This window comes from Schistocerca serialis, chromosome 6 (assembly GCF_023864345.2).
Source record: "Schistocerca serialis cubense isolate TAMUIC-IGC-003099 chromosome 6, iqSchSeri2.2, whole genome shotgun sequence".
NCBI classification, from domain to species: domain Eukaryota; kingdom Metazoa; phylum Arthropoda; class Insecta; order Orthoptera; family Acrididae; genus Schistocerca; species Schistocerca serialis.
The window spans coordinates 428815622-428831237 of NC_064643.1; the positions used below are offsets into that span (position 1 = coordinate 428815622).

A 15616-nucleotide genomic window follows, 5' to 3' on the forward strand; every position below is an offset into this window, starting at 1 on the left:
ACATTGTATTAAAACACAGTGCCCCAAGGTTGTTAATTATGGATCAAGGGAAAGTTTTTCAATCGAATCTTGTGACAGAGGTACACCGTCGGTTTCAACATTACTCATCACATGACGACTGCCTATCATCCGCAAGCTAACAGGCTTACTGAATGCCTTAATAAGACCTTTTGCCAACATGCTATCAATGTTTATCAATGCAGCTGGAATGAGGTGCTACCATTCGTGACGTTTGCCTACATCACCGCCAAACAAGACACCACAGGATTTACGCCATTTTTCTTGGTGCATGGGCATGAGGCGACGACGACAATGGACACTGTGTTTCTGTTACATCCTGATGACATGGACGATGACTACATCGGCCAGATGTTAACCAGAGCTAAGGAAGCTTGGCAGTTAGCCTGACTCCGCACGCTGCAGGCTCAAGAAAATGATCGCCGAAGGTATGATGTGAGCCACCGCACTATTGCCTACCTTCACTCCTGTTTGGAAGGTTGGTCTCTCTGAGAAGCTCCTCAGATGCTACTTTGGATCTTACAAGGTTGCAAGAGAGTTGTGTGATGTTACGTATGAAGTTGAAGATTTTGACCCTGACACAAATCGACAAAAGATCAAAGATATGGTCCATGTCCTTTGAATGAAGCCCTATAAGGATCCTGCAGCCCGGGGTAAATTTGAAGCTCCACCGACCGGCAACAAGCGGAAAGGTAATGAAGAGCGTCGTGGCAAGGGAAGTTCTAAGAAGATCACTGCCAGGGCGAACATCAGTCATCGGGAGTTGGATTATGCAGGACCGATGACTCGTTCCCGCAATAGGAGGATGTAACACCAAGATGCTGCTCTCTTAAGGAGGGAGCAATTTTGCAGAAGAAGCTGACAAGGGAACCTCCCCATCGCACCCCCCTCAGGTTTAGTTATAAGTTAGCACAGTGGATAGGCCTTGAAAAACTGAACACAGATCAATCGAGAAAACAGGAAGAAGTTGTGTGGAACTATGAAAAATAATAAGCAAAATATACAAACTGAGTAGTCCATGCGCAAGATAGGCAACATCAAGGATAATGTAGGATCAAGTGCACTGTGGTCCCGTGGTTAGCGTGATCAGCTGCGGAATGAGAGGTCCTGGGTTCAAGTCTCGCCTGGAGAGAAAAATTTACTTTAATTATTTTCACAAAGTTATGATCTGTCTGTTCGTTCATTGACGTCTGTTCACTGTATCAAGTTTAGTGTATGTGTTTTGCGACCGCACCGCAAAACCGTGCGATTAGTAGATGAAAGGACATGCCTCTCCAATGGCAACCGAAAACATTTGATCGCAAGCCCATAGGTCAACCGATTCCTCCACAGGAAAACAGGTCTGATATATTCTATGCGACACTGGTGGCGGCATGTGCGTCACAAGACAGGAATATGTTGTCGACCCATCTAACTTGTACACTTGGCGAATGGGTAAAAAGGTTCTTCTACCTTGCCCGATTTAGGTTTTCTTGTGGATGTGATAATCACTCCCAAAAAAGTGATGACGGACAGATAATAATTGTCTGAAAATAAAAAATTAAACTTTTCACTCGAGGGAAGACTTGAACCATAGACCCTTTCGTTCTGCAGTTGCTCACGCTTACCACGAGACCACGGCGCTCCTGAGCTCACATTGTCCTTGATATTGTCTATCTTCCGGATGGACTACTCAGTTTGTATATTTTGCTTATTTTTTTCATAGTTCCACATAACTTCTTACTGTTTTCTCGATTGATCTGTGTTCAGTTTTTCAAGGCCTATCCACTGTGCCTTCTTGTAACTAAATCTTAGGGGGTGTGACGGGGAGGTTCTCTTGTGAGTAGCACAGTCACTGTAGTGTAGTGGTTATGATACTAGATTGTTGCATGGAGGGTCATGAGTTCAAAACTCACCTGAACTGAGAAATTTTAATTTCTATATTCTTTTCAAATACATTCTAGAAGTATCCACAAATGGCAAGAATCATTGTACTGGAATGTTCTGTAGCTGTATATATACCGAATGTGTTCTGGCCAGAGGCAGTTCGCTCCACGCTCTTGTATGTATAAGTGGTGAATAAACCTTCGTTAAGTGAAGTTAGTATTCATCATTCATCTGCTTACACCTTCCTTCACTCAATAATGTCTTATGGAATATTTTTGTGGGGTAACTCACCTCTTAAACATAAAGTATTGATTGCAAAAAAGAGAGCAGTGAGAATAATTAGTGGTGTTCACCCATCATATATGCACCTATTCAAGGAGTTAGGTATTTTAACTGCACCATCAGAGTACATATATTCGCTAATGAAATTTGTTATAAATAATCCATCTCAATTTGTGAAGAACAGTGATGTTCATAAGTACAACACTAGAGGGAAAAATGACCTTTCCTATCTGCTACTGAAGCTGTCAGTTGCTCAAAAAGTAGTACATCATTCAGCAACAAAAATCTTTGATCATTTGTCTGGCAGGTAGCAGATCAAGTTTTAAATCTAACTTAAAATCATTTCTTTTGGACAACTCCTTCCATTCCATAGATGAATTTCTGTTTCAGAACTGGTAAAATAATAATAATCATAATAATAATAATAATGTTGTACCTCTAAATGTAGTTGCATGTGTAGAACTAAAAATTTCAGTAATATTAATATTAGTACTATTCATGTGTTTCATATATATCCTGTAATCTGACTTGTTCCACATCATATCGATAAAATAATCATGAAAATGGTCTATGGAACATGACATAACTAAACTAATGTGGTAAGTACACTGTATGGATAGGAAGTGACATATCTATGTGGAGGAAATACAGACATAAGAGACTAGTGTTTACACATTTCCCTTATGCACAGATTGGGAGATCAACAGGGAGTTACAGTCTTCAACCTTTATATCTTCTTTCACTTTAGTGGTCAAACTTACAGCATGGAAAGCTACTGTCATGTCATAAACACCCTGAAGTGGCCGTATGCAGAGTCGCAAAGGGGTGGGGGGAACTTGATTTTCTGCAGCAGTATGTACTCTACTTACAAACGGACTGCCACTGCAACCAGAATGCAAATATCCATCTGTGGTAAAAGAGCAGTATTGCAAAATTGTATTCAGGTGGAGCAAGAAGATCGGTGAACTGTAGGTGCTCTATGTTGCACTGGAAAATCTCATTAATGTGTTGTTGAAGAATGGGAAATTGACCTCTGAAATAAAAAGAGATTTTAGACCACCACATAAAGGTCACAGTGATGTACAGCCATCTGTGAAATGTGAGGTCCTTTGAAGATGTTATGGGTAAGATCTCAAGGAAACAGAATATTGTCATCTCTACAAACATGCCCAAAACATACAGGCACACCTAAGGTTGAGCACAGATGCTCAAAAACTGCTGAAAAAAGTAGGAATTTACAGGATATGCTGTACTTGTGGAGACATGTGTGGGTACTCCAAAAGGATAGTGGAAAAGTGACTAGAAAGACATAAGGATAATTGTAAAAGGGAAAAAAATCAGGGAGGAGATTGTAAAATGGAACGGTATTTGGATTGCGGAGTTAGGGATGATACTTATCAGTCTTCCATCATGGGGCAAAAGTAATAGTGGATAACATAACCAACAATGGCTAATTGGATTTAACTTGTCAGTATCAAGTCAGTGTGTGAATAGGACCATCCTAGAAGCTACAATACACCTTGACCTTGTCCAGCACAAAGATATACAAAACAAAGTGTTTCTTCAAAAAAAAAAAAAAAAAAAAACCATTAGACCAAGGCACAACAGACTGTAGCATTTCAAATAGTGTGAATATTCTTACTGTTCAATTGAGATGAATAACCATTTTATTTAATTTAGGTATGCTGTCACAGGACATAGTTCTATAAAACATTGTAAACCTCACTGGAAAAAAATAATAAAAAAAAGAAGTACGAGTGGTCCCAGGTCTTATCAAGAGGTGTTTCAGAAACTGCAAAATGAACTAAAATTAACACCTTGTCAAGCAACATGTCAACCAGATCAGTGCCTGATCTTAGCAACTGATGCTGTTGAGCATGGAATCATGGCAGTCTTTCTTCACATACGTTTCCAGAAGGTCCTGAGAAGCTTTTGTGTTTTGTATCAATAACCTTGTCACCAACATGTGAGCAGTACTATCAGATTGGAAAGGGAGTTCTGGACATTATTTTTGGTCTGCAGAAATTTAAAATCTTTTCATATGACTACAAATTTCGCCTAATTACTAACAACACATCTTGATTTTGCCTTTTTGGGCCAAATTCTAAGCTGCCCAATGGTACTGCGGAGTGGCACCAGTGCTGAGCTTCATTAAGTTTTTAGTGTTCTGTTCATCTATTTATTTAGTACCATCCATCACTAAAACAGTCAAATGCAGATTACAGAATCTGGATTGTGTATATGACCTGATTGAGCATTTGACAGACAGGAAAACTATATGCTTACAAATATACCAAAACATCATGCAATCCTCAAGAGGTCTCCACCATGTCTTGTGACATAGCAACATCAGTGAGGCAAGATCCTGCTCTCAGCAAAGCTCTACATTAAAGGCGATAAGAATGGTCAGGGATGAAATCAACAGAACATCTGGATCTATTTAATAAAACAACATCATTTGCAAGCTTTCAAAGGCTTAGACGTATTTTTCTGATAATTTCAAACATCTTGCACTGATTTGCGTTTACAGATTCGTGGTATCCTCTATCGGTAATGCTGGAATTCAGTATGGTGTTGGCCCACCCTTAGCCTTGATGACAGCCTCCACTCTTGCAGGCATATGTTAAATCAGGTGCTGGAAGGTTTCTTGGGGAATGGGAGCCCATTCTTCATAGAGTGCTGCACTGAGGAGAGGTATCGATGTCAGGTGGTGAGGCCTGGCACGAAGTCGGCATTCCAAAACATCCCAAAGATGTACTGTAGGATTCAGGTCAGGACTCTGTGCAGGCCAGTCCATTACAAGGATGTTATTGTCATGAAATCACTGTCAGCAATCTTCTGCTGAATCCACGCTGGCACAAGGCACGGGTCATACCATTGCCAAATGCCAGGAGCAGACAGCTGAAACCTGTGGTGTTGGTTTGAGGACCGTTCAGAGAGTATCCAGCGAAGCTAAGACATCAATGCAAGCCTGCGGCTCAGCTGTTTTCAAATCACCAGTGAAGCAACACAACCACAAAAAAGAGGTGTATGAGCTTGACGATTTTGTATAAAACGTTTTGCGGCACATAGTGTTCAGCACGGTGTTCCGTATTACCCTTCTGAAGCCACCGATTCCATATTCTGCTAACAGTCATTGGATCTCGACCAATGCGAGCAGCTTTCTTTTATGCTATATAATGTTAACATTATATCCAAAGAAACCATTTTCTCTGTCTTGAAATTTAAACCAGTGTTCCTAAACATACTCATAAGAAATATATTATTTTTGAGAAAACAAGAGGAGTGTTTTTGAGAACTTCTAGAATATTTTTTCTTTGAGTTTGAGTGAAATCAAGCAAATATTACAACATTATTGTGTTCCACATAAACCAAGACGTTTGCTATGAAATAAGTTGCAGTTTTGTAGTATAAGTAGTTTTGAAGTTACATTTTTGTTTCATGGCATTCTCAGAAAAATGAGTATCCTTGTCAGACTATGAAATTTTGTAATCCTTATTTACTCCATTGGTACATATGATAAACAGAAAATAATAAATATCTGAGTCTATGAATTCCGAACCTCTGATTGATTTGAGATCCAGTAAAAGATTTTGAGCACTTATTTTGTATTTATGATGATTTTCTTTTTTCCAGTAGGTCACTGTTTGACTCAACAAATTTCACAAGTTTTGTGACACCATTCATAACTTTGAGCCTTACTTAAGGCAAATGTAGTGACCCATGTAGAGTCAGACGTAATTTCAAGACACTTAATTCAAGTTTCTTCCTCTGATACATTAGTACTGCAGCCATTGGCTGTAAAACTTTAAATATGTATTATTTAGTATGACTATATGTCAAGTGTTTGCATGACATGATGCATGAATTTTTGTGTTGGTTAGTAAATTTCAATGAAAATTAACCACTTGTCTTACATTGTAATTTATGTGCTAACAACCACCACCACCACCACCACAACAACAACAGGATTATCACTCTTACTATTATTATTATTATTATTATTATTATTATTATTGTTACTGTTACTGTGAGATAGGGGCAGGCCTGTTTTAAGGCTCAAGCAACACAAGCGGCCACTTAGTGCACAAGGCTGAAAGATGTGCCTCGTTCAAAATTTGTGTACTGAGTGTATCATGATTATCAGTGAGAACTGACAAGGGTGGAAGTCTACAACAGAAGAATGAAAAATGTTCCAATAAACATGGGCTTGCAAACAAACCATTTGAGAGATAATAGTGAATGTGTGGTTATGAGCTGCCACTAATTTCAGTATTAAGTGTTGTCCTAGTTGGTAAAATATATTTGAAATGTAATCTTCTAATTAAGTTCTCATCTAATTGGGCTCACATTTCATCCAGAGGCTGCATTACCTCATGCAACAAAGAGGAAAAATTAGATTATATTTTTAAGCAGGTCTCCTGGGCCAGATTATATACCAATTAGGTTCTTTTTTGGAATATCTTCAAAACTGCTTTGCACATTGGATCAAAAAAAGTTATAATTTCAATTTGTTTATCTCGGAGGGAGACATCCAAAGATATCACACTTGACCTGCCACCCCACCCTCTTTGTGGGCAGCAGGGGGGGGGGGGCAGCAGGGAGGGGGGGGGGGGAGCAAGGCAACCTTTCAGTCTTCCATGGGGACCCCCATTTTTTATTGCAGATTACAATTCTACAGCAGAATCTACATACATTTTGTCTGAAGCATTTTCTTCATTTCACCATAGATGGCACTGTAACCGGAGGAATAGAAATGGGTACACAATCATAATTTGACATGCTACTCAATGGACCTTGAATATCCAGTGGCATGTTGGACCGTCTCCTTGCTGTGAGAGTAGGACAGGCCAGTGTATCATAACTTCTAATTTGAAACCCCATTCCCAACATTACATTCCTCTAACTTAATGAGCAGGGGACTACTTGACCCACCACTGTGGCTGTGTAGCAAACAATGACGATCACAGTAGGCAGTACACTGTGACCGGAGCTCACATATCATGCAGATGTAGAACAGATAACGGCTCTAAACATTACAGTAGTTGTGCAGTGTTTATTGTCCACAGACCTACCTATCATTTGGATAACAGACATGCAAGTCGACGATGAATATTGCAACCACAGATGGAACAAAGGAAATGATCCTATATATGAAGAAGGTGGGAGAAATGTTGAGGCTGCTGTTGCCTTGTATGCCGAGCATTTTCTAGAGAAAGCTTGCTCTTATTCATTCTTTTACAAGGTTGTGAATGCCTTTATGTCTGGTGGCAGCATATAGACTGACAAAAGGAAACAAAGCAGACATTTTACAGAAGAAGTTAATGAAATAGCTGTACTAGTGGCAATGCACCACAACCTACAGATAAACACCTGGTAGTTACTCCACGATTCTGGTATGTCCGTAGGTAATACTGACACAATACTGCAGTGTCATAAGTACAATCCATACCACATGTAACTGATTTCCATAACCAGGCAGTGTTTTGTGAATGGGCATGTCAAGAAATGCAAACAACCCCCCAGTTCTTTGCTGAGGTACTATTTTCTGTTGAGCCTACATCCACAAACCACTGTAGTGCTAACCAGCATAACATGCATTACTGAAGTGTAGACAATCCCCACTGATTGCGGCAACTTGACCATCAACATACTTAGTTGATTAATGTATGGTGTGGCAACATGGGGAACAAACTCATTGTTTTGTATTTTATCAACGGCACATTGAGTGGATGCAAATATCAAATATTTTTGGAATATTTATTTATTTATTATATTTACACATCAAGTTCTGTAGGACCAAATTGAGGAGCAAATCTCCAAGGTCATGGAACGTGTCAGTACATGAACTTACAACATAAAAGTAGTAACAGATAAAAATAAAGGTTCATGAACCAGAAAAAAGTCAGCCCATAAGTTTAAGTAAACGCTATCAGCAATACAATAAGAATCAGCTTAATTTTTCAAGGAACTCCCCGACAGAATAGGAGTGACCCATGAGGAAACTCTTCAGTTTCGATTTGAAAGCGCGTGGATTGCTGCTAAGATTTTTAAATTTGAGTGGCAGCTTATTGAAAATGGATGCAGCAGTATACTGCACACCTTTTTGCTCAAGAGTTAAGGAAGTCTGATCCGAGTGAAAGCTGCTTATTCTTGGAAATAAACTAATATTCGTAACAAGAAACAACAATAAGGAATATACATATTGAGAGGCCAATGTCAAAATACCCAGACTCATGAACAGAGGTTGACAAGAGGTTTGTGAACTCACACCACTTATTGCCTGAACCGCCCGTTTCTGAACCAAAAATATCCTTCTAGAATGGGAAGAGTTACCCCAAAACGTAATACCATATGACATAAGTGAATGAAAATAAGCAAAGTAGACTAATTTACGTGTCGAAGTATCACTCACTTTTGATACCGTTCGAATAGTGAAAATGGCAGTATTAAGTCTTTGATAGGAACTATCAGTACTATAACAGGACGTTGCCCTGGATGTTTGACAATGTATGTGGTCAGCATGACAGTTGCCCAGCACATTATGCAATTGAAGTACATGTCATAAATTACAGTTGTATACACATTTCTATTCCTATAATTACAGCACCTTTGGTGATGAAACGAAGATACTTCAGACAAAATGTATGTAGATTTTACCATAGGATAGTAATCTACAATACAAAACGGGAGTTTCCATTGCAGATTTCAAAGTTGCACCTACCACCCAATCACAGGGTTGGGTGGGGGGAGGGGGTTCAAGTGTGGTATCGTTGGATGTCCCCCTCTGAGACAAACAAATTGGAACTATAACTTATTTTAATCCAATGTGTAGTTTTCAAGATAACCCGATGTCTTCAGTTAAAATGAACACCCTGTGTATTGTGTTTAAACATTATGAATTACCTCAAAAAGAATGGTCTATTAACACACAATCAACACAGATTTAGAAACCCTCGTTCTTGTGAAACACAACTATCTCTTTACTCACACAAAATGTTGAGTGCTACTGACAAGGGATTTTAATTTGATTCCACATTTCTAGATTTCCAGAAGACTTTTGACACTGTACCTCACAAGCAGTCTCAGTTATACTATTGGTTTCATAATATCCTGTCTGAAACGTTACAGTTCATAGTAACTGATGGAAAGTCATCAAGTAAGATAGAAGTGATTTCTGACATTCTCCTAGGTAGTGTTATAGACTGTCTGCTCTTCCTTATCCACACAAATGATTTAGGAGAACATCTGAGCAGACATCTTAAGTTGTCTGCAGATGATGCTGTTGTTTATCATCTAGAAAAATCATCAGAAGATCAAAACAAATTGCAAAACAATTTAGAAAAGATATCTGTGTGGTGTGAAATTTGGCAATTGACCCTAAATAATGAAAAGTCTGAGGTCATCCACATGAGTGCTAAAAGGAATCTGTTAAACTTCAGTTATACAATAAATCAGTCAAATCTAAATGCCATAAATTCAACAAAATACCTAGGAATTACATTTACAAAAAACTTCAGTTCGAAGGAACACATAGAAAATGTTGTAATGAAGGTGAACCAAAGACTGCAATTTACTTGCAGAACACTTAGAAGGTGCAACAGACCCTCTAAAGAGACTGCCTACACTACAGTTGTCCATCGTCTTTGGAGTACTGCTATGCAGTGTGGAATCCTTACCAGATAGGATTGATAGAGTACATCAAGAAAGTTCAAAGAAGAGCAGCATGTTTTGTATTATTGAGAAATGGGAGAGAGTGTCACAGACATGCTACAGAATTTGGAGTGGACATCATTAAAACAAAGACATTTCTCATTGTGGCGAGGTCTTCTCAAGAAATTTCAATCACCAACTTTCTCCTCTGAATGTGAAAATATGTTGTTGATGTCACCTTACATAGGGAGAAATGATCTTCATAAAAAAGTAAGGCAAATCAAAGGTCACACAGAAAGAAAGAGGTGTTTATTTTTTCCGTGTGCTGTTCGAGAGAGGAATAATAGAGAATTATTGTTAAGACACTTAAGCATGATTTGTAGGGTATCCATGCAGATACAAATGTAGATTATCCTATAAGAGCTGAGTCATATTAATAATTTTGTTATACATGGTACTTGCTACAGTTAACCTTACCCATCATCCAGATGTGTACAACTAACCAGATTGAGTCTGATAACCTTCATTTTCTAACTAAACACATACATAAAATATGAACTGTTTTACTTTCTTTACTCATGCATGCAAATATCGCAGCACCTACTTGCACTACCTGGAGGGCGCCCCTCTTCTTGCTACCATGCCACGTCTTGATCTGTGGCTCACTTCTGGTGATGCTTCTGTGGATTCTGTGCTTGAGTCAAGATCAAATGTAGACTCAGCTGAAACAGAAAAGTTTATATGGCTATTAGGTGTATTTAATTGTGGTTTTTCAAATGCAATTTTTCTATTTTGTTCGTTACAGTACATTTACGTTGTTCCTTTTTTTTAAACTGAAGTAGGTATGAAATAAAGACTAGTAATTAAACTTATCCATTTTTTATTCCATTTGGTACCTTATCTGTTGTTGTTAGTGATTACACAAAATATTGAGAATGAAAACTGTATTTTAAAAAAATCATAGAAGAAATGAAGAGATGAACGACATTGACAGTTTTTGAGGCAAGTATGAATAAATTATATGTCTAAGAATAACTTGATAATACCAGGAATGGTGCATTGCCAAATGGGAAAATTATGGAAAGTCAAAAATTATTAATATTCTCTATGTTAGCTACAAATAAACAAATGAAAATGTAGATACATATTCATGAAATCACAATTCACCCGGAAACTGTAATGAGTATAATGCCCAATTTATTCCGCAATTAGTTTTGGCAAACAAGCCATTTTCAAGTGATATGAAGCACCAGAGAATAGAAGCTTTCGAAATGTGGTGCTACAGAAGAATGCTGAAGATTAGATGGGTAGATCACATAACTAATGAGGAAGTATTGAATAGGATTGGGGAGAAGAGAAGTTTGTGGCACAACTTGACCAGAAGAAGGGATCGGTTGGTAGGACATTCTGAGGCATCAAGGGATCACCAATTTAGTATTGGAGGGCAGCGTGGAGGGTAAAAATCGTAGGGGGAGACCAAGAGATGAATACACTAAGCAGATTCAGAAGGATGTAGGTTGCAGTAGGTACTGGGAGATGAAAAAGCTTGCACAGGATAGAGTAGCATGGAGAGCTGCATCAAACCAGTCTCAGGACTGAAGACCACAACAACAACAACAATGAAGCACCTTAGTATGTGTCATCATCTAAAGTGCAAAGTTCACGCAGAGTCATAAATTGTACAAAAACAGAGTGCTAGAATCACCATCAAGTGGAACGTATTAAGTGTCGTCACTTGCAGCGTTGTACAATGTTTGTGCAATTTATACTCCTGTGTACAGTTATGAACTTGAATGAAGTGGAATATTTTGATACACTGTCGTCTGATTTCAGATTGTAACATACACTAAGGCATTTCAGAAGCATTCTATAATAGTTTATATGTCAAAACTATCAAAACTAATCATGCAATAGGTTGGTCCTCATATAAAATACATTGTGACTGTCATGTCAACAAGAATGAAAATATTAAAATGTGTCTGTGTAATTTCTCTGATTTTCATTTAGTAACAAAAGAAACATACACATCAAGAAACTTGTAGCAACATTTCTATAAAAGAATTTACATTTTTTCAGTATTGTTACTCTACCTGAACCTTTGTTGGATTAAAATAGTGCTGTCATACTACTTTCTCCAAAAGTTTCTTTGTTTCATCTTCATTAGCTCATACACAAATAATACTTGGATCCTAAGAAACACAGTTTTATCAACATGGTGTGACCCTCCTGTGCCAATGGTTAAGGAATAAGGTGGAATAAAAACAAATTAGTAGCATATTTTTGTACAAGTCATCAACAGGCAAGTATTTAGGAATTTTCAAATGCTTATGGTTCTTACTTTCATTTATTAACCATGGCTCACAGGTCCCACCAGGAAGAGAATCTAAAATATACCTTAATTAAAGTAAAACAACTGTGGAGATCAAGTTTGTTCTTGGTTCAGAAAAGGAACCCACTCACAATTTTATTATGTTGTGTAATACTAATCATGTCTCAACTTGTTTGGCTGACACTGCTGTCGAACTTTTAAATTTATTATGTCGAGTCCTAGCCTGACTGTCATATAAATATAAACTCTCATACAAGGAACAAACAAAACTATATTACTTTGCACAGAAATGGGAACTATTAAGATGAAGCAGCCCAGAGAAGTTTTATGTGTAGAATCTTCTCTGAAATATAAGAATGAATCTATATGTGAGGTAGAAAGTGGAAACTGACCTCATGCCAGAGAAGTGAAATATTCAATAAAAGCAAAAATCTTTGATAAAGTCTAAAATATTCATTTTCATTCTGCACATGCTTGCATTGTTTTGGAAGTGCTTTGAACCAAACAGGAGCCAATAACAGCATTAAAAGCAACTGATGTCAGATTCTGAAAACAGATCTGTTATCATTATGGGGAAATAACATTGGCCAACAAGAGGCTTCTTCCCAAAATCTCACAACAGTGTATATAATGCTTTACAAAACAGCATCTCCTAATTTTTAGAGGCATTTTAAGGAGCTCAGAGAAGCTTTGTATAAATGACAAACAATTTGTGATTACAGTACATCCAAACAAGACAAGCAGCCCCTTTTTGTTTGAGAGTTATAAATGCCTACAGATGTTGCCAATTTGCACTTGGCCATAACATAGAATGAATGTAATAATATTCTGCCCCAAAAAAGCAGCACAATGTTGACTAATTTCTCTCAATTTGGGATCAAGTCACTTTGTTTTAAATTTAGGTATATTACAATGTGCTATAGTCTGAAGAGGCTAACAGCATAATATGGAATGGTAACTTACAAAACTCTGCGCCATTTGACAAAGGACATTTTAAGATAATTTATATGCAGAATTTGTCTCTTAAATAGTCCAATTTAACACTGGTAAAAAGTGAAGATTTAAAACACTTTACCTCAAAACACCTCTTTTCCATCACAAATATCCAAAATCCAAATTTTTCAACAAGAGGTCTGTTTTTTGCTTTGTATCACATATATTATTTAGTCTGTAATGAAGTAACTTGAAAGGAATATATCTCTGGAAACGGTAGATCACAAAATAAGAATAAGTATGTTACTAAGGAAATAAACCAGCACCTCTGGCAGCTGGTGCAAAAAATGTCTGGCTGTTATGATTTAAATAAACACACACACAACACTTCATGTCATGACACTGCACCAGGAAAATGTGACTTGCGACACCAGTCCCGCCGGGGAAAGTGGAGCACTGTCGAGGAAGTATGTTGGGAAATGTACACATTGTCCTGATCATGTGTTGAGTTCTGGAGGATGGTCTGAAGCAGATGGTGTAGGTGCTGGCACTATTGGTGGTTCTGATACTTGCAAAGAAATTTTTAGCTGTGGTATATCAGTTGGTAGTACTTCCTAGAAAACAGATGCAGGTTTGACATGGTCAATCAAGATGATAGAGAGCTTGCTGTTTACTACTATGTTGAGAGCATCTACTATTCATTGTAAGACTCTGCATGGACCTAAGTGCAATGGTTGAAGTGGGTGTTTGACTCCATCTGTATGAAGATGACATCTGTATGTAGAAGACATTTGCACATATCCCTAGGTCACTATGTACATAGTGGGAAGGTGAGTCATGTCCCAAAGCTTGGCAAGGGTGAATCTCTGACATATGTTCTCTCAATTAATGTACAAAATCAAAATGATTGTGGTTGGATAGCTCGGAGAACTGCGCATCTCCAACTCTCCAGGAAGTTGCAGAAAACTAGATTCGCTGATGTAAGTCAGACCTGTAAATGTTCCTTAGACCAAGTTAAACAATTGGTACAGCTGTGGTCCATGAGTGCATGGCACACAAGTGCTACCTTTAGGGAATGGTGCCAGCATTCTTTCATAATGATAACTCACTGGATGTAGCTTGTCATTTTGTTGTGAACAGTGCCACAGAATTTGTAGAATTGAGCGAACATGTGTGATTAAAATTGGTGGCTGGAGTCTGTTGGGACATGTAGTGGGCAACCAAATTGAGAAATCCAGCTTGAAACAAAAGCAGAAGTGAAGGTTTCTTTGGAGAAGTTATCAACAGACACTGCCTCTGGCCAGCAAGTAAATCGATCTGCCATAGTTAGAATGTAATGTTATTCATTCAATGGAGGTAATGGGGCTAACACATCAACATGTACAAGAGTAAATCATGTAGTTGTTTCAGGAAAATCCTCTACTGGTGTGTGTATGTGGTAGGAAACTTTTCTTTGCTGGCACTTGACATACAAATGAGTGCATTCTCGGCTATCTTTTTAAATTCCAGGCAAACAAATCACTTAGAGTTAAGATGGAATGTTGGTCTGATGCCAGGATGACAAGGTGCGTCTTTGGGATGTAGTAGCAAGAGTGGACAAGGTTGAGAGGTCACAGTACAGTTTGATATCTGCACCAGGAACATCAACTAATCGAAATTCCAATACCCTTGAGGGGGTTCTGGAGTTCTTGGTGCAATGCTTGTGTCTTGTCAAGTTGAGTGAAGTTGATGGTGCTTGATATATTGTCAACACTGGAAAGACAATCAGCTACTATGTTGTTGATTCCCGAAATGTGTTTGAAGTCCATGCTGAACTGTGCGATAAATACCAGTTGGGTATGTTGGCAAGGCAAGCAATTGTTACTGGTACTGTTCAAGCACTGAGTGCCCTGTAGTCCCCACATGGACACCATGCGCCACCCTTCCTTGGCACAAGGTGCGAGGGGGATGACCATGGGCTACCAGACAGATGGGGAATTCCTTCCATAAGCATGGTGTTAAATTCTGCCTTTGCAATGGCTAAGCAGATAGGAGCTAGAGGTCTAGGTCTACGGTTTTAATACAGTGTACTGCGTTGTCACATAAGCCTTTTGATACTCCAGTCAATCGTGTCAAGGCTGGAAATTGCTGCAGTAGGTCTGCATACACTCCGCTTGCACAATCTCAGCTGTGTGCATTGCTGCAGTATGTCAGAATCCCGAAGCTGTCAGGCCTGTGATGACGTTGACAGTTGCCATGTTGGCCAGCATTACAGTAAAAAATCAACTCCAATGATGAGCCAAGTCACATTCTTGATTGTGAAATCCCACGCAATGACACAGTGCAGGCCCATAACTATTGCTGTGTGCTGTACTTCTGTATAAAAGAGTTATTTACTTCAGTAAGAGAGAACGAGGTTGATGGCCAGCTGCCATTCAGTAGAGTTCAAGGAAATAAGAGTCTGATCCAATATCCACTAAATATTTCTGGCCTGGCTTCTGATCTCTTAAAAAAAGCTGCTCTGCTAAAACTGTTTGAGATTCTGATCGGACCATT

General features: G+C 38.5%; 1 protein-coding gene across 1 annotated transcript in view; it reads right to left on the bottom strand.

Annotated features, from left to right (window-relative positions):
• LOC126484903 (Down syndrome cell adhesion molecule-like protein Dscam2) overlaps positions 1 to 15616 on the bottom strand; it is a 505795-nt gene that overhangs the window by 27950 nt on the left and 462229 nt on the right. Inside the window, exon 30 of the mRNA XM_050108503.1 lies at positions 10433 to 10541. Within this exon, the coding sequence (XP_049964460.1) occupies positions 10433 to 10541 (109 nt within the window). The remainder of the gene's footprint in view (positions 1 to 10432; positions 10542 to 15616) is intronic.